Below are 26,905 nucleotides of genomic sequence, written 5' to 3'. Positions count from 1 at the left end.
TTTAGTTGTGCTATGCGAACTCATAGTTGTGACATGTGGGGTCTAGTTCCTTGATCAGGGATCGGAACCCAGGCCTCCTACATTGGGAACATGGAATCTTAAGCCACTGGACCACCAAGGAAGTCCCCAACATCACCTCTTAAAATAGTTTACAGGGGACCCCTGCTCCAAAGTTGGCCTGGACCTCATTTTTTGACTGATTTTGCAATAAAAATACCAATTCTTCAGTCACAGTTGTTAAGCAGGAAAGGTGATATGGCTTATTGTTGTTTAGTCACTCAGTTGTGGACGACTCTTTGTGAGCCCATGGACTCCAGCACACCTGGTGTGCTGTCCTTCACCATCTCCCGGAGCTTGCTCAAACTCATGTCCATCGAGTTGGTGATGCCATCCAACCATCTCATCCTCTGTTGTCCACTTCTCCTCGTGCTTTTAATCTTTCCCAGCATCACGGTCTTTTTTAATGAGTTGGAGTTCGCATCAGGTCACCAAAGTATTGGAACTTCAGCTTCAGCATCAGTCCTTCCAATGAATATTCAGGATTGATTTCCTTTAGGACTGACTAGTTGGATCTCCTTGCAGTCCAAGGGACTCTTAAGAGTCTTCTCCAACACCACAGTTCAAAAGCATCAATTCTTTGGTGCTCTGCCTTCTTTATGGTCCAGCTCTCACATCCATACGTGACTGCTGGAAAAACCATAGCTTTGATTAGACAGACCTTTGTTGACAAAGTAATGTATCTGTTTTTTAATACCGTGTCTGTATTTGTCATAGCTTTTCTTCCAAGAAGCAAGTGTCTTTTATTTTCATGGCTGCAGTCACCATCTGCAGTGATTTTGGAGCCCAGGAAAAATAAAGTCTGTCACTGTTTCCATTGTTTCCCCATCTATTTGTCATGAAGTGATGGGACTAGATGCCATGATCTTAGTTTTTGAATGTTGAGTTTTAAGCCAGCTCTTTCACTCTACTCTTTCACCTTCATCAAGAAGCTCTTTAGTTCCTCTTTGCTTTCTGCCATTAGGGTGGTATCATCTGCATATCTAAGGTTATTGATATTTCTCCCAGCAATCTTGATTCCAGCTTGTTCTTTATCCAGGCTGCCATTTCTCATGATGTACTCTGCATATAAGTTAAATAAGCAGGGTGACAATATACAGCCTTGACATACTCTTTTCCCAATTTGGAACCAGTCCACTGTTCCATGTCCAGTTCTAACTGTTGCTTCTTAACCTGTATACAGATTTCTCGGGAGGCAGGTCAGGTGGTCTGGTATTCCTATCTCTTTAAGAATTTTCCACAGTTTGTTGTGATCTACATAGTCAAAGGCTTTAGCATAGTCAATGAAGCAGAAGTAGATGTTTTTCTGGAATTCTCTTGCTTTTTATATGATCCAACAGATGTTGGCAATTTGATTTCTTGTTCCCCTGCCTTTTATAAATCCAGCTTGAACATCTGGGAGTTCTTGATTCATGTACTGTTGAAGCCTACTTTGTAGAATTTTGAGCATTACTTTGTTAGAATGTGGAATGAGTGCAATTGTGTGGTAGTTTGAACATTCTTTGGAGAAGGCAATGGCACCCCACTCCAGTACTCCTGCCTGGAAAATCCCATGGACGGAGGAGCCTGGTAGGCTTCAGTTCATGGGACTGCTGAGGGTCAGACATAACTGAGCGACTTCACTTTCACTTTTCACTTTCATGCATTGGAGAAGGAAATGGCAACCCACTCCAGTGTTCTTGCCTGGAGAATCCCAGGGATGGGGGAGCCTGGTGGGCTGCCGTCTATGGGGTCACACAGATTCGGACACGACTGAAGTGACTTAGCAGTAGCAGTTGAACATTCTTTGGCCTTGCCTTTCTTTGGGACTGGAATGAAAACTGACCTTTTCCAGTCCTGTGGCCACTGCTGAGTTTTCCAAATCTGCTGGCATATTGAGTGCCACACTTTCACAGCATCATCTTTTAGAATTTGAAATAGCTCAGCTGGGATTCCATCACCTCCACTAGCTTTGTTTGTAGTGATGCTTCCTAAGGCCCACTTGACTTTGCACTCCAAGATGTCTGGCTCTAGATGAGTGATCACACCATTGTGGTTATCTGGGTCATGAAGATATTTTTTGTACAGTTCTTCTGTGTATTCTTGCCACCTCTTCTGGATATCTTTTGCTTCTGTTAGGTTCATACTGTTTCTGTCCTTTATTGTGCCCATTTTGCATGAAATATTCCCTTGGTATTTCTAGTTTTATTGAAGAGATCTCTAGTCTTTCCCATTCTATTGTTTTTCTCTGTTTCTTTTCATTGTTCACTTAGGACGACTTTCTTATCTCTCCTTGCTATTCTTTGAAACACTGCATGTCAGATGGGCATGTCTACTTTTCTCCTTTGCCTTTTGCTTCTCTTCTTTTCTCAGCTATTTGTAAGCCTCCTCAGACAATCTTTTTGCCTTTTTGCATTTCTTTTTCTTGGGGATGGTTTTGGTCACTGACTCCTGTACAATGTTATGAACCTCCATCCATAGTTCTTCAGGCCCTCTGTCTATTAGATCTAATCCCTTGAATCTTTTGATATGGCTTAACATATGGAGGCTGTAGGGACCCACTAATTTTCAAGCTGGCCTCTCTACTATTGTAGCAATAATTCTAATCCAAGAACTTGGGCCCTATCAGGGCAGAAACAACAGGGACAGTTTATTAGAGAAGGAAATTGACATGATTACATGTATATTGAATATGGACATAAGCACTTGACTAAATTGTAGAATCATTGTTGGAAATAGTGTTGTAGCTCCTCTATATCAAAGAAAGTTGCTGGTTGGTAGGGGAGTGGGAATGAAAATTGTCCGTGGGCACTGTTAGTAGGTTAGATGTCACCAAAGGAAAATCTAAGCTGGTGAGTCAGTAGCTCCCAGTCTGTTGCTCGGCAAGCTTGAGCTCACAGGCCAGGTGTTGCTTGAAAGGAACTCCTTCTTCACTGTCTTCACTTCCTGGACTCTCCAAGTCACTACAGATTCATTTCTGGAAGGATATCCCTTGACCTTACCACCCTTTCATGTCTCTGTCACTTCCCCAGTTGGCATTTTCTCTCTTTTCCTGACACTGGCTTCCTCTTTGGCCTCAGCAGAGCCTCAGCAGCGTTCTCATGACTATTTTGCGTAATGCTGTCCTTGCTCGAACCTGCTGATTGGTCTCTCCTTCCCACAGGTAGCCACAGGTGTTCTGCCCAAGGGACCTGTAGCAGCATGGCCAGAGAGAAATGGCCTAGACCTGGAAGCTACACAGAGGTGGGTTCTAATCCTGGTTCTGCCATTTATTTAACAGGATGAACTTGAGCACGATATTTCATTTCTCTGAAGTCTTAATTTCCTCATCTGTGAAATGGGGATAATTTATCTTACTGGGTTTCTATGAGGATTTGATAAGTTAAAGACCTAGGATAGTGAGCAGGTTGACCCTTGGTTGACCCTTGGCAGCTCTTACTAAAAGGGAAGCGCAGACTGGCAGGGACACACTGCACAGCATCACCTGCATCTCACCAGTGATAGCATCTGACCAACAGAATCAGGCGTTTACACTGGGGAAACTTCCTGCGTAGTTGGAGCCTCCACTTCCTCATTTGTAACCTGCTCTAATATTGCACCGTCTGTCGGTCCGGAAATTGTTCTTAATATCTAGCCTAAGTTCCTCCTAACTGCCATGTGTCATATCACAGTTTTTAAAAAATGACACACAAATAGACTCATGAAAATGAGCAGAGTTTTCTATGAGTCAGAGGCATTCACAGGCCTTGGATTTACTCTTAAAGAAACCAGGGGATGCTTGTTGTGTGACCCCTGCAGACCAGGGACTGTGCTGGGCTATGCTGGAAGCTCCAGAGAGGTGTGACAAGACTCTCTTGAGACTCATGTGCCATCTGGGCCAGTGGTCAAAGTCTTTCACTCTCTCTTTTAATTTTTCGGTTGCAAGTGAATGACTGATCCTGATTTATAAAATCTGGGAACACAATAAAGGAATTTAGTAGGACTGATCATGTTGGTAACTAATCATAAATACCCAATTTGGCTCTGGCAAGGATTGAAATGAAAATTTTGTCTTCGTGTTTGATATTTAAGCAGATGACACTGACCAGCCACACACAACAGATTATTTTGTTCAACTGTGCATGTGCATTTTGCAGCTCATCCTTGCTGGGCTATTATTACGAATTACATCTTTTCAACTATGTGGCCCCAAATCTCAGTATATGAGCAGCTCCTGTGAGAAGGAAATGTTTGCACACTTCCACATATATCCATCCTATGGACGTGCTCTAAATCTATCAGCTGAGGTTGCAAACTGATACTCTATGCACCACAGATAGCTTGTAGATGTATTCTATTTGGCCCCACAGTGTTTTGTTTTTAAAACTGAATTGGTTGGAGATTTCCCTGGTGGCCCCATGATAAAGAATCCACCCTGCAATGCAGGGGATGTGGGTTCGATTCCTGGTTGGGGAACTAAGATCCCACATGCTGCATGCCACAACTACCAAGCCTGAGAAGCACAACTAGAGAATCCACGTGCCACATCGAGAAGATTCCAAATGATGCAATGAAGATCCTGCATGCTGCAAGTAAGACTCAACACAGACAAATAAATATTTAAAAAATTGAATTGGTTGCCCTAATCTAAAACTTCATATGATTCACATGATCCAGTTTTTTGGCTTTTCTTGAAAAAGGGAAGATTTGGCAACAATAAAGCTGCATTTCCTCACCATAGCATCACCTGGGTTTGAGTAGCAATTCTGCCTGTAGATGGGAGCACCATTCCCTACTGCTTCATTTCCACTCATTTTCCTTCATGTATGGACCCTGCCTGGGCCCTGAAGGCATTTGGACTGGGGACTCCAGGTCTGTGAAGTCCCCTTTGGTTGTTGATAAAAGAGCATAACTACTAGTGATCTGTTCCTTTGGGCTCTCAAACTTCTTGCCCTACACCAGAAACCAGTGTTTATGATTCCTACAGATACCAGCAGAAATCAGTTGTTTGGGATTCCTTCCCTGAGTTTATAATAAACATCACAGGTACGTGTCATGTTACCAGTAGGGCCTCATATGAGAATCAAGGGCATGAAGCTCTCTTTGCAATTTGCCTTGCCACATTATTTCTAGGTTCTTCAGAGTCCAGGGGATTTCTTTCTGTGCAGAGAAGCATTTTCTACAACTTCCAGTCTAATTGATGCTCAGTTTATCAAATTTGTATGCCTAATCAACTGACAAAACTAATACATTTTTCAAGTTTCTCAACATACAATTTTACATTTAAATCCTATTGTAAAATTTGTTTTGGCTGGAAATAACAGAAAGCCCTTAAGTGGGGTGGGCTGTGGGCACAGTGCGCCTGGGCTGCAGTCCACTTCGTCGTGATCCTCTTGGTTCTGCCCTTCTCCATGTGCTGGCACCACCCACGGGCTTGCAGCATTGTGGCAGCTGCAATGACATTGTCATATCCAAGACACAACAAGTCAGAGAGAGCAAGACTCTCCTTCCCTTTTTTTGTAACTGTGGAAAACTCCCAGAAGCTCTCTGTGGACTTTAACTCCCATCTCTTTGGCCAGAGTTGTGTCACATGTCTGTTCCTAAACCAGTCACTGCTGAGGAGAATGGGATGGCCAGTTGGCTTTTACTAATTATCCCAGAGTGGAAGGACTGTTGAGAAATCCATCCTAATGATCACCACATCACTTACTTAAATTCCCTTAAACAATCCAAATAATAAACACAAACCCAGTAAGACTAATTCCTCAAACATTTGAAACGTCCCAACACACCAAATAGCAGACAGAAACATGAAAACAAAGTACTCACAAAGGCTATAACCACATTTAGGTCTGAATTGTTAAAACTATGGATTTAATTTTTTTTTCATTACTTCTATACTTATTCATGGAAATCATATTTATTTAGATACTTTTTTAGGTTACAGTGATTTTACTAGACCTCCAATTAAAATAATACTATTTCATACTGGCCAGGGTTGTAGGTTATTTATGTAGGTTGGGGTTATTTAAAATTAAAAAAGTTCATTTATTTGGCAGTGCCAGGTCTTAGTGTGGCACATGGGATCTTTGATCTTCATTGCAACGTGCAGGACCTTTAGTTGAGGCATGTGGGATCCAGTTCCCTGACCAGGGATCAAATCTGGGCCCCCTGCATTGGAAGTGCAGTGTGGAATCTTAACCACTGGACTAGCAGGGAACTCTTAGGGTTACGTATAATTGATTCTTGGCTGGAGCGGAGGATTTGGTGACATCTTCTAAACTTGAGCTAGTGTGCATGAGTCTGCCCTCCTCTCTTTTATTGTAACAGCTTTACTGAGATAAGATTTACGTACCATATCATTCACCATTTAAAGTATACAATTCGGTAGCTTTTAGTGTATTCACAGAGTTGTGCTACCATCACACAATCAATTTTAGAGCATTTTCATCATGGCAATGGCAAATTCATTAGGAGTCACTTCCCATTTCCCTCCTCTTCCAAGCCCCAGGCAACCAGCAGAGATGGCATTTTCTGTCTCTATGGATTTGCCTATTTTGGACACTTCGTTCAAATGAAACCATAGACTATGTGGAGGCTGGGACCCTTTTAATCATTAAACACTTTACGTGCTCCATCAGTGGCATTTGTCATGTCTGTTTCATGTGCTTCCCAGGTGGCACTAGTGGTAAAGAATCCGCCTGCCAATCCTCTTGTGAGATGTAAGGGATGTGGGTTTGATTCCTGGGTTGCAAAGATCCCCTAGAGGAGGGCATGGCAACATAGACAGAGGAGCCTGGTGGGCTATAGTGCATAGGGTTACAAAGAGTCAGACACAACTGAAGTGACTTAGCACACATACAGCCCTTTCATAGGGGGATTTCCTGAAATTATGTAGCTTTGCTTAGTTAGTGCAGGTATGCCTCATTTTATTGTACTTTACTTATTGCACTTCACAGATACTGTGCTTTTTATAAACTGAAGGTTTGTGGTGACCTTACATTGAACAAGTCTATCAATTCACAATATTTTAGACTTTTCCACTATTATTTTTATGGTGATATGTGAATACTGATTTTTTATATTATTTACTGTTTACTATTGCATGAAGATTATGACTCACGGCAGTCTCAGGTGACAGCAGTTTTTAGCAATAAAGTATTTTGTAACTAAAGTAGGTACAGCGGTTTCTCTTGGCAATGCTGTTGCACAAATAGACTACAGTATAGCGTGAACATAACTTTTCTATACACTAGGAAAACCAAAGAATTCATGTGATTTGCTTTATTGCATAGTCACTCATAAACTCATAGACTCTCCTTTATTGCATATTTGCTTTATTGCAGTATATGATTTATTGTGATAGCTGGAAGTGAATTTAACCCTCAGTATCTCTGAGGTATGCTTGTATTATATAATTAGTTGTGCTGCCTTTGTTATATATTTACACAGTTGTTTGGAATGACTGGAAATATAAGCATTCTCTCCCTTCTTTTCTTCCTTCATGCCTTCCTTTCATGAATAAGCATTGAGCATCTTCTCTGTGTCAGGTATTATGGCAGTCACTTGAAATACAGCACAGAACATGTGGGTAAGCCATTCCCCTCATGGACTTAGCGTTGGGTAGATGTCCTGTCCTTTCTGCTGATGACTTGAAAAGGCCACGACATGTGGATGCTGCTGAGTACCACTCAAGAACTGTTTAGGGTCCTCAGAATAGCTTCCTGATCTCTCTCATACGTCCAATCTTCCCTTAGCTCTCCTACCATCTAAACTTTGACATACAATCTTCAAGTGTATACTTACCAACATTTATGCAAACTTTTCCATACATGGTTAATTATCTTATTATCACAATAACAACTCATGAAATATGTATCAGATTTGCTTTGTTACCACATTTTATTTGATCACAACACTAAGCTGTTCATTTGTTTCATACTTATACCTACATTATTCCCCAAAAAGGATCAAAATTGAAGCAGAGCACATGTCATTTCTAAATAACCAAGGTATAGATGTTAACAGCTAAGAAAATCTTTCTTACAGTTGAGCCCTAAATTTATTTTGGATCAAAAAAAGAATGCAAACAAATTTGCATCCGTGAAGAGACTTCTGAGTGGTGATAGATGATTCAAATAAAGACTATAAAAGAGAAGAAATTATAATCATAGATTTGGTAAGGGGTTAAAAATTAAGGAAGTAGAACGTATATTAAATTATTATATTCATATATTAGAATAAGTAGGAGTTGGATAAAAGTGGAAAGATTTAATGCAAATTGATGGGGACTCAGGAAGAAAAATACTTTTCAAGTTTGTCACCTGTAAACAACTTTACTTACTACCAAATTGATTTGCACACCCAATATCCAGATTTTGGATTCTACTATGCTCCTTTAAAAAAGCCTAGACTTAAAAAAATATACATATATATTTATTTAGTTGGTGCTCCAGGTCTTAGCTGTGGCATGTGAGATCGGGTTCCTTGACCAGGGTTTTTAACTTGGGCTGCTTGCATTGGGAACATGGAGTCTTAGCCTCTGAACCACCAGGGAAGTTCCCAAGACTTTTGAAAGCTTAGTTAATTCCATGTCTTGGAACAGGGAAAAACCAGGGAGGGCTCATAATATCTGAGAAAATGATGCTTCCAAAAACACTTGAAATAGTACTGACTGGACATTGAAGCCAATATAACAGGGCTCTCAATGGCCATGTTGTCTCTTTGAGCGTCAAAAAAGAATAATAATTATAGTTAATTATAACATTTCTAAAGTCCATGATTCAAAGTGAAAGTTTTAAAGAAGCATATAAAAAGGTAATTATAATGCCAAAGGAGGTTAAATATAATAAAATACATTTAAATTCTTATTAATTTTCAAAGTAGGTGTTAATATTTTTGGCTGCTTTGTTTCTTCTGGTAGGTACATTTTCTGTAGTTCTGGGGCTTAGGGCAGGCCACCCCAAAATGTGCCTCATAGCATATAGGTTATTTTGAATAAAGTTACTTAAGAAATGACCAACATAAGAGGTACAGTTTGACCTCCCCTTATTCTCCCTGAAAGCAAGAAATAGATCTCTCATGTGAAAGGTGCCCTCCCTGCATCTGGAGGCAGAAGGAGACCCTATCCCTAGAGATAAGGAATTCAGGGCAAGAATCCTGAACAAACAAATCCTAAACAAACCTTGTTACTTCTTTAATTTACTACCCCAAGCCCAAACTCTGTTTAGATTCTTCACTAACTGAGCATCCAAAACCAAAAATTCTTTGTCTTGTCACTTCTTCACAAATTTATTGTTTTGTTTTTATCTAAAAAGTATAAAAGTTGCCTGCGTTGGCCAATTCTTAGGTCCCGTTTCTATGGCATCTCTATGTACATGAATTAAAATTTGTTTCATTTTGCCTGTTAATCTATTTTATGTCAATTTTATTATTAATCCTACAGGAATTAAAGAGGGATAAGGTAGAAATATCAGTTTCCAGGAGAAATATCAATAACCTCAGATATGCAGATGACACCACCCTTATGGCAGAAAGCAAAGAAGAACTGAGGAGCCTTTTGATGAAAGTGAAAGAGGAGAGTGAAAAAGCTGACTTAAAACTTCAACATTCAAAAAACTAAAATCATGGCATCTGCTTCCATCACTTCATGGCAAATAGATGGGAAAACAGTGACAGACTTTATTTTTTTGGGTTCCAAAATCACTGCAGATGGTGACTGCAGCCATGAAATTAAATGATGCTTGCTCCTTGGAAGAAAAGTTATGACCAACTTAGACAGTATAGTAAAAAGCAGAGATGTTACTGTGCCAACAAAGGTCCATCTATACAAAGCTATGGTTTTTCTAGTAGTCATGTATGGGTGTGAGAGTTGGACTATAAAGAAAGCTGAGTGCCGAAGAATTGATGCTTTTGAACTGTGGTATTGGAAAAGACTCTTGAGTCCCTTGGATTGCAGGGAGATCCAACCAGTCCATCCTAAAGGAGATCAGTCCTGAATATTCATTGGAAGGACTGATATTGAAGCTGAAACTCCAATACTTTGGCCACCTAATGGGAAGAATGGACTCATTAGAAAAGACCCCGATGCTGGGAAAGATTGAAGGTGTGAGGAGAAGGGGAAGACAGAGGATGAGATGGTTGGATGGCATCACCGACTCAATGGACATGAGTTTGAGTAAGCTCCGGGAGTTGGTGATGGACAGGGAGGCCTGGCGTGCTGCAGTCCATGGGGTCACAAAGAGTTGGACGTGACTGAGTGACTGAACTGAACTGATGCGAAGAACTGACTCACTGGAAAAGACCCTGATGCTGGGAAAGATTGAAGGTGGGAAGAGAAGGGGAAGACAGAGGATGAGATGGTTGGATGGCATCACTGACTTGATGGACACGAGTTTGAGCAGGCTCCAGGAGTTGATGGTGAACAGGGAAGCCTGGTGTGCTGCAGTCCATGGAGTCGCAAAGAGTCGGACACGACTGAGTGACTGAACTGAACTGAAGGTGGAAATTTCCACTTCCCCAACAGTATAAAGTATAAGTATTTATTTCTCTCAGTGTAATGAGGGAAGAATGTATATAGTGAACAAAAGTAAGCCAAAGAATTATGTGAAAGGCAGAAGCTGTACTAGAAACAGGAAAATACGCTTAACCTGATGGTCACATAATAACCAGCTTAAAAGGGAGTCTGATAATATGTTACAAGATGGTGCATCAGTCAAATATCATAAAGAAAGCTGACTCTACTGTCTCGGTCCTTTGTTTCTGGAAAGTAAAGTCTTCAGATGATTCTACCAAGGTATCACAGGTTAGATGATGGAAGAGATGGGGAAAGACTGAAAATATGAGAAGGAGCAGGAAGCTATTTTGAGGACCCAGTGAACAATCCTAGAGTGGTGCTCAGCAGCACGCACATGGCATGGCCTCCTGAAGTCATCAGAAGAAAGGACAGGACATCCACCCAACTCTAAGTCCATGAGGGGAAGGGCCCACCACCTGCATGTTCTGTGTCAGATTCCCAGTGCCTGGCACAATACCTGATTCAGAGAAGATGCTCAGTGCTTATTTGTGAAAGGAAGGAAGGAAGACATGGAGGAAGAAGGGAAGAGAATGAAGAATGTAAGACTCTTTTTTTACACTGCTGTTTTTCCCTTCATCTTTATTGAGGTATAATTGATAAGTAAAAATAGTATATATTTATGGACTTCCCTGGTGGTCCAGTGGCTAAGTAAGACTCATTGCTTCCAATGGAGGGGGCTGGGTTCTATCTCTGGTCATGGAACTAGATCCCACATGCCACAGTGAAGAGTTCACATGCCAAAACTAAAGATCTTCAGAGTCACAACTAAAGATCTGGTGTGCCACAATGAAGGCCCAGCACAGACAAATAAATATTAAAAAAGTAGTATATGTTTAAGGTATATGACTTGATGTTTTGATATATGCATACATTATGAATTTTAATGGCTATAGTCAAACTAACTGACATATCCATCACTTCACATAATCACCAGTTACCATTTTTGTGGTGGTAAGAACAATTAAGATCTACCCTCTTAGCAGATTTTAAGTATATACTACAGTATTGTTAATTCTATTCCCATTGCTGTACATCAGATCTCCAGAACTTATTCATCTTGCAAAACTGAAACTTTGTGCTTTTGACCAACATTTCCCTCCTTCTCCCTCCCTGCAGCCCCTGGCAACTATCATTCTACTCCTATCGTCTATGAATTTGACAATATTAGATTCACATACAAATGAGATCGTGCAGTATTTGGCTTTCTGTGTCTGCCTTATTTCAGTTGTCATGATGTCCTCCAGGTTCTCCTGTATTGTTGCAAATGTCAAGATTTCCTTCTTTGTAAAGGTTGAATAATATTTCATTGTATATGTGTGTGTGTGTGTGTGTATATGTGCTGTATTCTTTACCCACTCCCCATCAATGGACATTTAGGTTGTTTCCCTATCTTGGCTGCTGTGAATAATTCTGCCATGAACATGAGAGTGTAGATATCTCTTCAAGATGCTGATTTCAATTTTGATGTGTGAATGTTTTCCCTGCACCAAGCAATCCTCCAACACTAGCTGATGTCAATTCCAACACTCTCTACCTGGAGATAGCTAACCTGGAGACAGGTTAAAGGCTCAGTCCCACGACTCTTTGCTTCAGATGCCAATTCCAAGTACAAGTTGTTACCTGTGCTTCTGACCCACTGGCTCTAACTCAGAGGTTCCCACGACCCCTTGGGGATTTGATTGATTTGCTAGAATGACTCACAGAAGTCAGGAAACCAGTTTACTTATTAGATTACCAGTTTATTGCAAAAGGTATTAAAGGTTATGAATGAACAGTCAAATGAAGAGATACATAGGGTGAGTTTTCTGAAAACAGGAGTTTCTTTTTCCGTGGAGTTTGGGAGCTGGAATATGGATGCATTCTGGTTTACCAACCAAGAAACTCTCCAAATCCTGTGTCCTTTGAATTTTTATGGAAGTTCCATTACATAGGAACAATTGATTAAACCATTGGCCATTGGTGATTGAGCTCAATCTCTAACCCCATTCCTGTCCCTAGAGGTCAAAATGGGTGGGACTCCAAGTTCCAACTCTCCAATTAAATGGTTGGTTCCTCTGGCAGGGAGCCCATATCCTTAGGTTCTTTATAAAAGTTACCTCATTAACATAACAAAAGACACTGTTATGGCTGTCAGTGCTTAGGAATTTCTAAGGGTTTTAGGAGCTTGTGTTAGAATGCTGCTGCTGCTGCTAAGTCGATTCAGTTGTGTTCGACTCTGTGTGACCCCTTGGATGGCAGCCCACCAAACTCCTCTGTCCCTGGGATTCTCCAGGCAAGAATAATGGAATGGGTTGCCATTTCCTTCTCCAATGCATGCATGCATGCTAAGTCACTTCAGTTGTGTCCGACTCTCCGCAACCCCACGGACAGCAGCCCACCAGGCTCCGCTGTCCACGGGATTCTCTGGAGTGGGTTGTCCACTGGAGTGGGTTGCCATTTCCTTCTCCACATGCCAGAATGGGACAAGATTAAATGTATATTTGTTATAAATCATGATATCATATAGCCAAAGCACCATCCTTTTTTTTTTTTTTTTTTTTTTTTTTTGCTTTTCTACTTTTGCACATGGAGCTCTTTCTGGAATGCCCTACCTCCTCTTCTCTAGCTATCTATGAACTTTCACTAATTCTTAAGACTCAGTCTCCACATTTGACAAGGGCTTCATCTCCAAAATATACAAACAGCTCATACAACTCAACAACAGAAAACGAAACAACCCATGGAAAAATGGACAGAAGACCTTAATAGACATTTCTCCAAAGAAGACATACAGATGGCCAGTAGACACATGAAAAACTGCTCAACATCACTAATTATTAGAGAAAAGAAAATCAGAACTATAATGAGGTACCACTTCACACCAGTCAGAATGGCCATCATTAAAAAAAAAAAAAGTAAATAACAAATGCTGGAGAGGGTGTGGAGAAAAAGGAACCCTCCTACTCTGTTGGTGGGAATGTACATTGGGGCAACCACTATGGAAGACATATGGAAGTTCCTCAGAAGACCAAAAATAGAGTTCCCTATGATCCGGTGATCCCACTCCTGGGAATATATCCAGACAAAACTATAATTTAAAGAGTGTACCTCTATGTTCATAGCAGCACTATTCACAGGAGCCAAAACATGGAGACAACCTACATGTCCATTGACAGATGACTGGATAAAGATGTGGTACATATACACAATAGAATACTACCCAGCCCTAAAAAAGAATGAAATAATGCCATTTACTGCAACATAGTATGATGTGAGTATCATACTAAGTGAAGTAAGTCAGAAAGACAAATACCATATGATATCACTTATATATGGAATCTAAATGTATGGCACAAATGAACCTATCTACAAAACAGAGAAGGATAGAAAACAGCCCTGTGGTTCCCAAAGGGGAGAGGGGATACAGGTAAGGAGAGGGGTGCACAGGGAGTTCGGGGTTGGCAGATGCAAGCTACTACATTTAGAATGGATAAACAATAAGGTTCTACTGTATAGCACAGGGAACTATGTTCAATATCCTGTGATAAACCATAATGGAAAAGACTGTAAAAGAAGAATTGTATATAACTGAGTCACTTTGCTGTATAGCAGAGATTGGCACAATACTGTAAATCAACTGTAGGTCAATAAAATTAAAAAAAAAAAAAAAAAAAGACCCAATCTCCATGTCTGTGAAGCTTCTCTCGACTCTACCCTCATCCCTATTCTTAATGGGTCAGGTTGACATGGAGTTTTCATACATGGATCTATTCCATGGGGCAGTAGATCTGGTCTTGGTCTCAGTGAAAGATGATTAAATAAGGATTTTCTGTGGAACACGGGATTCAGCCTAAGCTTCAGCTAGTGATACCAGAGAAGGCTTTTAGTTCTTACAGTTAAAAGATCAGATTTTGCTGCTTCTGCACCTTGAGCAAGCCACCCAACCCTAAGGCCTCAGAGGATTTTGTTCTTGCTGGCATCAGAACTCCATTATTCTCCTCCTCCCTGTTTATCACCATTGTCGGTCCCATTTGGACAGGCTTTAGTGACCATGCCACGCTTTCACAGCTGTTAATTTTATTTGATCCTCATAATAACCCCCAAGAGCTGATTTTACCAGCTAAAGAGACTGTAATTTGTCCTGGTTCTGAGAATGTAAATCCTGGCATTGGCTTATGAAACTTCTCATGGAACCAGAAGCTTCCTCTCAGGAAGCTGTGGGGTGACGGCAGTCACAAAGATGCTATCAGCGGCCTTGTGGCTGAGGGCTGGACACCACTCCCAGATCTGCCAACGTCAGGCACAGTTGCTCAGCATTTCTGCTTTTTGCTTCTAGATTGTGCCCACTGATTACAGGGTATTTCAGGTGATGAAATAAAATTCATATTTTATGGCAAGGTAAGGAAAATTTAAACATAAAAGTTCTCTCCATCTGTTTGGGCCTTCTCCTTCTCCTTGCATCTGCATTACCCAGAGCTCCTTAGGAGAATGTTTTCCATCTTCATCTTATAAGGGGTCATGATGACTCACTTTGTATATGCAGATCTGATTGTGGCCACTGTCAGTATATCTTCTGATATAAAACCCTTTGTCTCAAAAACTTACATAGCTGTGCTTTGACCTCTAACAGGCAGAACAGTCCTCAGAGCTTTCTGAAAGACTGCTTCCCGCATTATAATCTTCAGGTAGGCCTGAATAAAATCTTCCACCTCTTTCTTTTTTGGGCTGTGCCATTCCCTGACCAGGGATCAAACCTGTGCCTCCTGCACGAGGCACTCATGAAAGCATGGATCTTTTTATTTTTATTTATTTTTTGAGAGATGATACCATTTAAAAAATATTTTTAAATTGGAGAATAATTGCTTTACAATGGTGTGTTGGTTTCTGCTATACAAGGTGGATCAGCCATAAGTACACATGTGTCCCCTCCCTGTTGAACCTCCCTCCTATATCCTACCCCATGCCACCCGTCTAGGCTGTCACTGAGAATCTGATTGAGCTCCCTGTGTTATACAGCAAATTCCTATTAGCTCTCTGTTTTGCATATGGAAATGTATATGTTTCAGTGCTACTCTCTCAATTCGTCCTACCCTTCCTTCCCCTGCTGTGTCCACAAATCTGTTCTCTATGTCTGCGTCTTTATTCCTGCCCTGCAAGTAAGTATATCAGTACCATTTTTCTAGATTCCATATGTATGCATTAACATATGATATTTGTTTTTCTGACTTCACTCTGTTTAACAGGCTCTAGGTTCATCCACCTCATTAGAACTGAGTCAAATTTGTTCCTTTTTATGGCTGAGTACTATTCCACTGTATATATGTACCACAACTTCTTTATGCATTCATCTGTCAATGGACATATACGTTGGGAAGAACTGAGTCTTAACCACTGGAATGCCAGGGAAGTCACTTCTATTTCTTTCTTAGATTGACTGTCGATTGATTTTTCCTTCAGCACAGGTCTCGGCCAAGATAAGCGCTTGACAGAGGTCATGGGCAGGGCTGTTTCTCTTGGCTTATTCTTCTTCCAATGTTGCCTCTCTAATTTCTCCTCTCAGCTCAGCACTGTCTCCCTGTTCTGCACACTCAGGCCACACTGGTCTTCACTTGGGTTTCATTACTGAACTATGCTCCATCTACACTGTTCATTCTGTCTGGAAATTTCTTCTCCCGTTTTTTGCCTAGCTCACTGCAACTCATCCTTCAGGACTCAAACTCATTGTCACTCTTCATTTGACACTTTCCCTGTTTCCAACAGAGCAGTGTGTTCTCTACACTCTCATACCATCCTGTGTTTCTCCTTTGTCGCAGTTAGCAGAAAAAGACAGGATGTCCTGGGACACAGTCCAAACAGAGGGAATGCCATCTATTTGTAACACTTAGAAAGGTAAGTGTTAACCATGACTGTGGTATTCCTGAATGAAAGAACACAGTCCACCCAGCCAAAGCTAATTTAGAAAGTTTTCACGTCCTTTATCTGTACCTTTCAAATGGGGCTATGTAGTCTTTCCTGCGATCTCTTAGAATCACCCCTTTTCCCACCCACTGCCTTTACATACAACTGCTTTTCTTTTCTTCTCAACCATTACCCCTTCTCCCAAATTCTGCATTGTGGTCTCTTTTCCCTCTTCCTTTCTTCCTAATTTGCCATTATAAGAAAGAGCTCAGGAGCTGGTCTGGGAAAGTGGGCTCTCCTTGAAAGGCAGGGGGAGGGGAAGCGTCCTGAGTAGGCCAAGCCAGAATCTTATTCAGTGGGCAGCGGAAGGAAACATCTTGGGAACATCATCTTGCCCCTGCTGTTCAGTTATCTAATGCTACCCAGCAAACCACCCAAACCACCATGGTATTTCATGGTGGCATGAAACACCAACCATTTTATTATGTTAATGATTTAGTGGGTCAGAAGTTTGGGCAAGGCACAGGAGGGATCGTTTGCTTTTGTTTCCCAATGTCTGGGGCCTCAAGCTACATTGTCTCAAATGGCTAGAGATGGCAGGAACAGCTTACCTGGGGTCATAAGTCTGGGGTTTTGGTTCTTTTCCATGTTGTATTTGCTGAGACTAGAATGTCCAAGATGGCTCCTTCATTGACATGTCTGATATCTGGTCTTGGATTGTTGCAACACTTGGGGTTTGGCCAGCATCGTTTCCTCTCTCCATGTGGTCTTTCCACGTGACTTTAGCTTCTCATGGCATGACAGTAAGTCCCAGGAGAGCATATTCAAGAGTAAAAGTCCAAGAAATTGGGTGAAAAGTGTAGGTTTTTAATGATATGACCACAGAAATCCCAGGCTGCCCCTTTTAACACATTCTGGAAGTCAAAGGGTCTTCCCAGGTGGCTCAGTAGTAAAGAATCCACCTGCCAATGCAGGAGATACAAGAGACATGGGTTCAATCCCTGGGTCAGGAAGATCCCCTGGAGAAGAAAATGGTAACCCACTCCAGTATTCTTGCCTGAGAAAATTCCATGGACAGAGGAGCCTGGCAGGGTACAGTTCACAGGGTCGTAAAAAGTCAGACATGACTGAGTGACTGAGCACACATATGTCAAACAAGTCACTAAGTCCAGCCCATATCCAAGCAGAGAGGAATTAGACTTTTTTTCTGCAACTCTTTTCTTTTTAGTGTTTATTTGGCTACACGGGGTGTTGGTTGGGCACATGGGATCTTCACTGTGGCATGTGGGATGTTTAGTTGCAGTATTCGAACTCTTAGTTGGGGCATGTGGGATCTAGTTCCCTGGCCAGGGACTGAACCTGAGTTCCCTGCATTGGCCGTATGGAGTCTTAACCACTGGACCACCCAGGAAGTCCCAGACTTCACCTGTTGATATGAGGAGCAGTATGTCTCTATAGGGAGGGACAGAGTTACTAGCAGCTGTCTTGGAGACCATCCACTACAACCCTCACCTCATCCCAGTTATCACAATCACGTGCCTTTGATGGAATTGGCTTGAAGTCTAGGATCTCATAAAAATCCTGGTAATTGTAACTCCTCTTCATTTGAAGAATTGTGAATGAAACAGACAAGTTATCTGTCCCATTACTTCCTATGTTGGGCATCCCCACGACCACCCCCAGTGAATTTCAGTAATTCATTAAGAGGACTTACGGGACTCAGCATATAGTCATACTCAGGGCTAAGGTTTATTACAACAAAAGAATTCAGAGCAAAATCAGCAAAGGGGAAAGGCAGATGGGGCAATGCCCAGAGAAAATTAGGGGCAACTTCCAGAGGCCTCTCCCAGTGGAGTCACACAAGATGTGCTTAATTTCCCCAGAAATGCATTGTGAAGAGACATGTGAAATGTCCAACAAAGGAAATTCATTAGAGAGCCAATGCCCAGGGTTTTTTTATTGAGGGTTAATCAAGTAGGTAGCCTCTGCCTGACCTGTACCTGAATCATAGACACCCAGATAGAAGACGAGTATTCAACATGAACCATATTGTTTGTCCAAACAGTTTAGTAGGCATAGAGAGCCGCTCTAATCAAGTAATGGTGGGAGCCTTCTAGAAATCTAGGTTCCCAGTTGCCTGCCAAAGGCCAACCTTTTTTCTCCCAAAGGTCAATTTTATATTCAGACTTTCTAAGGTTAAGCAGTCAGGTCTGCTATGTTAGCTCTTTTTTGTACACTGGCCAATATGCAATGGTAATATAGGGACAGAATAACTATAACAACTGCTGCTGCTAAGTCTCTTCAGTTGTGTCCGACTCTGTGTGACTATAACAACTACTCCCATTCAAAAAAGTGGAGGGGAGAGGGATGAAAGGCAGGTAGCAGTCACTGGTTCATAGCAGTTCTGAAATCCATCCAAGCATATGTTTTAATTCCTTGACTAAGGCCTGGTCCTGCTTAGAAGTGTTTCTCTGTAATTCTTGGCTTTTCCCTCTGGATTCTTGGCTCTGTAGTCAGTCATTATTCCTTTTGCATAAGAAATAGCCTATGTTTGCAAATGGGTTGCTCTCTCTGTCATCTTCCTGTTTGTATAACGTTGCGGTTCCTCCCCCAGGCCACTTTTCATTCTGAACTATCTCTGTTTTTTCTGTCCAAGTTGATGGTGCTTCTACCAATATCATTTTCTTAACATGTGTGGGTTTTCTATTAAATGCATTGAAGTCTCTTAAATATAATCCCCTCTGTTCCTTGATCTTCCCATTCCAGTACTCTTGCCTGGAAAACCCCATGGATGGAGGAGCCTGGAAAGCTGTGGTCCATAGGGTTGCTAAGAGTTGGACACGACTGAGCGACTTCACTTTCACTTTTCAGTTTTATGCATTGGAGAAGGAAATGGCAACCCACTCCAGTGTTCTTGCCTGGAGAATCCCAGGGACTGGGGGGCCTGGTGGGCTGCCGTCTATGGGGTCGCACAGAGTCGGACATGACTGAAGTGACTTAGCAGCAGCTTCCTTGATCTTAGAGTCAAGATGCTCTGAGATAATGCTCTTTAAAGTCTTAAAGCTGTTTTTTTTTGGTCTAACTGGGAGTATCTGTGAAGCATACCTTTCAACCTTGCGTTGGATCCTTGAGCTGAAAAAAATCCTGAGATGATTTTTACCTCTCCTTTTCTTCAAGTGTGCTGGATTTAATCTTTGCTCTTAGGCTATGTCCTGTTTTGAAGGTCTTTTACCAGGAGAAACTGGGAATTAGAAACAGTTTTATCTTTGAACCCAGCATATCTTGCTTTGTTACAGTCCCTCTGAATGCAGCTTCCAAATTGAATAATTCCATCTTTAGTTCAGCTCCCTTCATGTACTTTATCTTAGACAAATAGAAGAATCCAGTTGGCAATTTCAGCATTATGACTGAAAATCTCCTTAACCAGATCCATAAGATCATTAAATATCCTTACTGTTTTTCATTAGATACTCTTTCTATGTTTTACATAGTTGACAGTTGTTGACATTGTTACAGTTGACAGTGTTGCCAAACTTTTCACTAGCTATAACCTTTTGTCCAACACTATTTGCTAGTGGTGCCATGGTAAGGTACTACAAACTGGTGGCTTAAATAACAGAAATTTATTACCACATGATTCTGGAAACAGAAGATCAAGCTAACAGCGGGGTTGGTCCTTTCAAAAAGTTATGAGGGGGAGTTTCTTGGTGGTCCAGTGGTTAAGACTCCATGCTTATCAGAGGATCCTCTGTGAGGACCAGAGGAAACTAACCAGGGATCACAAAAGAAAGCTGGTGAAGAAGTCTATGGAAGGCTGTAGCCTCTGCAACCAGAAATGGGCCTGAAACTGATAGTCATCACAGCTAACAGGAAGACAACTTGGATTGAACTCAGAGAGAGTGAGGGCAAACTAGAATTCATAAGGACAAACCGGAACCGGTGAGGTCAGAACAGAACCCACAGCTATCTCTCACTTTGCTGATGCAGGCAGCCTTCCCCGAGAAGTTAATGCCTTTACCACAGAACTACATGTGTGCCTTGCCCCAGAGGCTTGTTGTTGTTCAGTTGCTTAGTCGTGTCCGACTCTTTGCGACCTCATGGACTGTAGCACGCCAGGCTTCCCTGTCCTTCACTATCTCCCAGAGTCTGCTCAAACTCATCTCCATTGAGTTGATGATGCCGTCCAACTGTCTCATCCTTTGTCGCCCCTTTCTCCTCATGCCCTCAGTCTTTCCCAGCATCAGGGTCTTTTCCAATGAATTGGCTCTTTACATTGGGTGACCACAGAGGCTAGGAGAAGCTGAAATAGGAGATGTGGTGGGAGGTGGAGGAGCTGGGGACCAGTTGCTGCTCTGCACCAACGGTGTGCCAGCAGGTCAGTAAAAAGTTTACAATCAGCAGCTGGTACTTGGCATCAGCCATGGAGCACAATCACTGCTGCTTCACTTGCTCCTTTCAAATCCTACACAGATTTCTCTTGTGACCAGTCCTATCCTGGAACCAGAATGGGAAGGGAAGTTTGGGGAACTGAATTTCAGTTCAGTTAAATTGACAGAGCAGAAAACCACCACAAGAGCCAAATATCAACAGTTGTCAGGTACCAGGGTACTGTGTCTCATATATACTGATGTCTCATTTAAGCCTTATAGCTGCTTTGCAAGATAAAGATTAGCCTTCCCATTTTACATGAAGAAATGAAGCTTCATATTTGCTCACAGGTGAGCAAATGGTGGAGTTTGGATTCTACCCTACATCTGTGTGGTCACCAACTTCCAACATGGGCCCCAGTGATTCTTGGCTTTTGATTGTTGTTTAGTTACTAAGCCATGTCCAACTCTTTTGCCACCCCCACAGACTGTAGCCCACCACAGTCCTCTGTCCATGGGATTTCTCAGGCAAGAATACTGGAGTGGGTTGCCATTTCCTTCTCTAGAGGATCTTCCAGACTCGGGGATTGTACCCACATCTCCTGCAATGGCAGATGGATTCTTTACCACTGAGCCACCTGGGAAGCCCTGCCTTCTGATATTCATGCTCTTTTGGAGTTCCCCTCCCACCTTAAATAGGTCTGACCTGAGTAATGAGTAGAATATTACAGTGATGATACGTGACTTTTGAGGCAGGATCATAAAAGACATTGAAACATGTATAATATTATATATGAAACGAGTCGCCAGTCCAGGTTTGATGCACGATACTGGATGCTTGGGGCTGGTGCACTGGGACGACCCAGAGGGATGGTACGGGGAGGGAGGAGGGAGGAGGGTTCAGGATGGGGAACACGTGTATACCTGTGGCGGATTCATGTTGATATATGGCAAAACCAATACAATATTGTAAAGCTAAAAAAAAAAAAAGACATTACAGCTTCCACCTTTTTCTTGGATCACCTGCTCTGGGAAAAGCCAGCTGACATGTTGTGAGGACATCCAAGTAGCTGTAGGCAAACCCATATAGGGAGGAACTGAGGTCTTTTGTGAACACGCCCATGTGGGTGAAACAAGATGCAAGTAATTTCTACAGCACCAGCCTCCCCTTCAGATGACTACAGTCCCATATTCTGACTGAAACCTCTCAAAAATCCTCAAGTCAGAACTATAGGACTAAATGGCTTCTAAATTCTAGAAATTGATGAAAATATGAGATTATTATTGCTTTAAGCTGCCTAATTTTGGGTTAACTGGTGATGCAGCAGTAGATAATATAATTTGCTAGGTTCCAAAGCACAGTTCCTATGACATTATTTTGCTTTAAAATTTGTTCAGATTATGAGACTGCGGATTGTGGAAGAAGTCGAAATTTGAAAGTTCAGAATGTGCTGGTCATGTGACACCTCACACCCCAGCAAAAGCTTTGAAACATCTTTCTGGTGCTTCCAGATACAGAGAGAAAGAGGAGTGTCATCTAGTGGTTAATCTGAACCTTGAGAATTAGGAGGGTTTCTTTTTTGTCACTACCCAGGAAAAGCTGAGTTGTGTGAAGAAATTAGAGGTTAAATCATGTGTTTTTGTTGACTGGAAGACTTGACCTGGAGTAGGGAAGATCACTGATGGAGACTGGATTCTAGCAGAGAAAGCAAAGTCCTGACAAATGGAGAAGCAGGGGCTCAAGTGCCCTCCAGTGAGAGACTGACAGTAACCTCTGCTTCTGCCCCTTCCCTTCAACTGGGTTATCCCTTCCTCTGCCCCACCAAGTTCCCTTTGGCCTCAAGCTCACTGAAGTAGCTCCTTCCTTTTCTGCTCTCTCCAAATCCCCCTTGCTTATGATACCCTTTTCCTTTTAACAAAGTGCATATACATGCATTTAGGAACATAAAAGAGGAAAACAAAACCATCTGAGAACCATTTCCCTTTGAAAATTCTTAGTAATTGTTTTTCTCTCCTTTTTGTCCAGATTTGGTCTTGGATAGGAGATGCAAGGCACTGTGCCTGGTGACTTAATCAGACTGGAGTCAGCCAGCAGTAGTTACTGCCTTAGGATGTTAGCACTAGCAGAGCCCTTCCAGAAAATTTGGAGCAACCATGCTCATTTCATATGTGGAAAATTTGAAACCCAAAGAGCTCAAGTGATCACTGTTAACAGATATGAAATGAACATCTACAGTGAGGAGGACATTCTTCTGGGCATGGATAGGTTCTTTTAAATCGTCCACCCATTCTGATTAGTAAGATGGGTGGAGTGATTTGCTGGGATCCTTCCAGATCTCATATTACAGAAGCACAGAAATATCAGGAAACAGCATGTCAAACCCTCTGTAAGTTGTGAACTGACCCTAAACAGCTGAGAGTTAGAATGTTGCCTGACTCTCTGACTTCTAAACCCACCTTAAACCTCGTCTCTGAGACCCCCGAGTCCACTACACAGTAGACATCAAGAAACGGTTTGCGAAATCAATGAACCAATTTCCCTCGAGGCCCTTCCCTGCCCCCCCCCCCCCCCCGCCCCCACCGGCTCCATATCCTGTCCCACTAGGAACTGTGCCAGAATTTGAGCCCCTGCCCGGGAATTTTTGGGAATCTTGTCTGGCCTCCTCAGACTGTGACCCCCTTCTAGGGTCAGGACCAGGGCTCCCTTTTTCGCTGCTGAACGCGTACTGAAGCCGAGGAGGCTGCTCTCCTCTACCCTCATATTTTTCCTCGGGATAGGGGCTTTTGTTTGGAAGGCGTGCAAGTACCGAAAAGTGGCCCGAGCTGGTTTTGGAAGCACTAGGGGAGTGCTTGGTGTCGCCTGTCTTCCTAGCTGGGAAACAAGGCCGGGCGTCCCCACCCGTAGGGATAGGCACACCACGCGACTCCGTGCTCCCTCGGCGGAGCTCGGTTCCCCCGCGGGCGCCGAGTGGGCGGGGCCTGGTGGGGGACAGGCCTGGCGATGTCACGTGACCGCTCGGCAGGCGGGGGAGGCAGAGGCAGAGGGGCTTCGGACGCCGAGTGGCTGGCGGGGCAGTCGCGGCAGCCGGAGGAGCAGCGCCGCAGGCATGGGGAGCTTGAAGGATGAGCTGCTCAAGGGGATCTGGCATGCGTTCACTGCGCTCGACCTGGACCACAGCGGCAAGGTCTCCAAATCCCAACTCAAGGTGGGCACACCCTCTCCCGGACCCCTATTCGCCCCTCCCCGGCGCGCGCTCTACTATCCCCGGGTGGAAGCGGGCAGGCGGACGGTGACCACAGGGAGTGGCAGGCCAGAATGTGGCCAAGCAGCCTGCTTGGGGTGGAGGGGGCAGAGACCGGCATTACATTTTTTGGACTCCCTCTTGTTTTGCGTTAGTTTCCCCAGGGCTCACCTTGAGCAAGGGACCGCGGTGGTGGGGCCCCTGAGCGGCGAGCTCGGCTCCCTGTTGGCGCAGGAGGCCGGGAAAGTTTCAGACTCCGAGAGGGCGGTGGGAAGCTCCCTAGGAAACTAACCCAAAGTTTCCTTCTTACTCTGGGAGAGGAAGGGTCTTGCCCAAGGTGCCTGGGCAGAGCCCTGCAAGGCGCACGCTCCGCACCGGGGCAGTGCTCAAAACGGCCGGCTGCACCGCAGGCAACCGGGCAGTTCCGAGAAGAGAGGGAGAAGTGCCCCAGGGCCCGGCCCTCGGCGGCCTCCGCTTTTGGGGCGCTGTGGCAATGGGGGACGCTTTCCGATTAGTGACGACGACCTGGCGTCCTCAAGTCTGGATCGAGTCCAGGGTGTGCCGTGTCCCGCAGGAACGTAGTTTCCGGGTGAGGAGCTCTATCGGCACCCTGCAGAGGTCTTTATTGTGACTGCCAAAGACCCCATCATTAAGTGCGAGTAAGGTATGAATAAAGGACTGCTTGTAAATTGAGTAACCCCAAGCAGGGCAAGTGGCAGTTGGCCAGGAGAAATTGGCAGCTTCTTGAAAGTTTAAAATATGGAAACAGACAAGAAGAACCATTCATAGGCATTTTAAAATATACACATTTTGGATATGAATGTCTTGTTTTCTTAGCCTACTCTGGGAGTGAATTTCTGAAGATTGAGTTTGCTTTGTATATTTTGTGCCATCATCAAGAGGTTCTTATGACTAGTGGCTTTTATGCCAGTAGGACTCAGCATTCTGCCTGTTTTCCTTTCACCCTACTCTTTTTGCTTATACACAAAATCATAGTCTGGAACAATTCATGGAGATCATCCACTTAATCTTTATTTGAATAAATTTTTAAAATTAACAGAGTAAAATTAACTTTTTTGGTGGATGGTTCTGAGTTTTAACATACATAGATTTGTATAATTACTACCAAAATGGGGTTTCTGTCAGTTACATCATCCCCAAAATTTCCTTCATGCTGCTCCCTCTTCCTTAACTGCTGGCAATCAATAATCTGTTAATTACTGTAGTTTTGTCTTTTCCACAATGTCATAAAAATGGAGTCATAGAGTATGTAACCTTTTGACATTGGCTTCTTTTATTTAGCATATATGCCTTTGAGATTCACGGATGTTGTATCAATTCTTTTTGTTTCTAAGCAGTATTCCACTGTATGGATATACCATGGTTAATCCATTCACTCTTGAAGCATATTTGTGTTATTTCCAGTTTTTGGTAATTATTTTATTCTTCACTGTTTTTACTTTTAATTTACCTATACCACCATGTTTAAAGTGAGTTTCTTTAGATGGCATGTAGTTGGTTTTTTAATCCATTTTGATAATCTGTAATTAAATATGTGTGTACAGACCAGTTACATTTAATTATTGATGTGGTTCGATTTAGGGCTAGCATTTTACTATTTGGTTTCTGTTTGTTTCCAATATTGTTTTCATTTTTTTTGTCTTCCAGTTGATGACATTAATGAAATGTGAAATGTTTCCTATTACTTTTGTTGTATACCATTCAGCATGGTCTTTGTGGCTACTGATGGAAAAGGTGTCTGGAGGATTCTTGACTGCAGGCTTGGTGTGTGTGCATGCTAAGTCACTTCCATCATGTTGACTCTTGACCTCATGGACTGTAGCCCTCTAGGCTACAGCCCCTTTCTCCTGGATTCTCCAGGCAAGAACACTGGAGTAGGTTGCCATGCCCTCCTCCAGGGAATCTTCCCAACCCAGGGATGGAACCACCTTTCTTACATCTACTGCATTGGCAGGTGAGGTTCTTAATCCCTGGTGCCACCCGGAAAGCCTAGGCAGGAAGTAAATCCCAGTTCATAACTTTTACCCACAAGATGTTGATAATGCAAATATGCATTTGTATTTTGTCTCTTTCTCAGCTTAACTGAGAGATTTGGGGATTGATTCAGTTCTGTTCATCTTGCCAATGTGTCTGGAATTGGAAATATTAGAAAATTGTTATTTAGTTCTCTCATTTTTGGAATTTTGACTCTGTAGTTTGGTGGGCTACAGTCCATGGGGTCACAAAAGAATCAGTAATCCATTGGCTAGGAAGAATTTGTGCCTTAATTTGCTCATTCATTTGTTCTTAAATGACATTTGTGTGTACTCTGTGTAAGGTATCATGGTAATTTCATTAAAAAATTAGTATTTTTAGGCTCTTTAAGGGTTAATATCTTGGAGGAAATATAGAATTGATTAAATAGAAAAAAAATTACACACCCAAAATGAGGTTAAAATTTATCACTTTGGAAAACTATATGGGCATTCTAAAATAAGTTTGACACTTATCTTTTTGAACTACTTTCACAGTTTTTGACGTGCGTGGTGACACTTCATGTGTTATTAGATATTGTGCCTAATTCTAAGGCTAATATGGATAGCACAGGTGGAGGAGAAAGAAACATCAGTTTTTGCTTTTAAAGAGTTTAAATTTTGGTAGGCAAACTAAAAACTTAAGCAGCCATTAGGGAAATCTCTCTCTCTGTCTTTCCAGGTATATATGTAGATTATATTACTCAGACAGTTACCCTATCCTTAAAAAATGTAAGATCTGGTGACAGAGATAAGAAGTACAGAAATACTATTAGAGGAAGATGCTGAATGTGA

General features: G+C 42.4%; 1 protein-coding gene across 5 annotated transcripts in view; it reads left to right on the top strand.

Moving 5' to 3' along the window:
• Window positions 1–3,222: 3,222 nt before the first annotated feature.
• The window catches only part of SWAP70 (switching B cell complex subunit SWAP70), a 98,288-nt gene continuing 74,605 nt past the window's right edge, over window positions 3,223–26,905 (top strand). For 2 of the 5 annotated variants that reach the window (XR_008703022.1, XR_008703023.1), the window contains exon 1: window positions 23,851–24,041. Coding sequence is in view for 2 of the 5 variants with exons in the window: in XM_055548665.1 (XP_055404640.1) it covers window positions 23,943–24,041 (99 nt within the window). In the remaining 3 variants the exon portion in view is untranslated. Of the gene's footprint in view, window positions 3,280–23,839; window positions 24,042–26,905 lie in introns of those variants that run through there. The other 3 variants (XM_055548667.1, XR_008703024.1, XM_055548665.1) reach the window with 3 other exon arrangements.

Source organism: Bubalus kerabau, chromosome 15 (assembly GCF_029407905.1).
Source record: "Bubalus kerabau isolate K-KA32 ecotype Philippines breed swamp buffalo chromosome 15, PCC_UOA_SB_1v2, whole genome shotgun sequence".
Lineage (NCBI taxonomy): Eukaryota > Metazoa > Chordata > Mammalia > Artiodactyla > Bovidae > Bubalus > Bubalus kerabau.
This window is presented reverse-complemented; position numbering and strand designations above follow the sequence as displayed.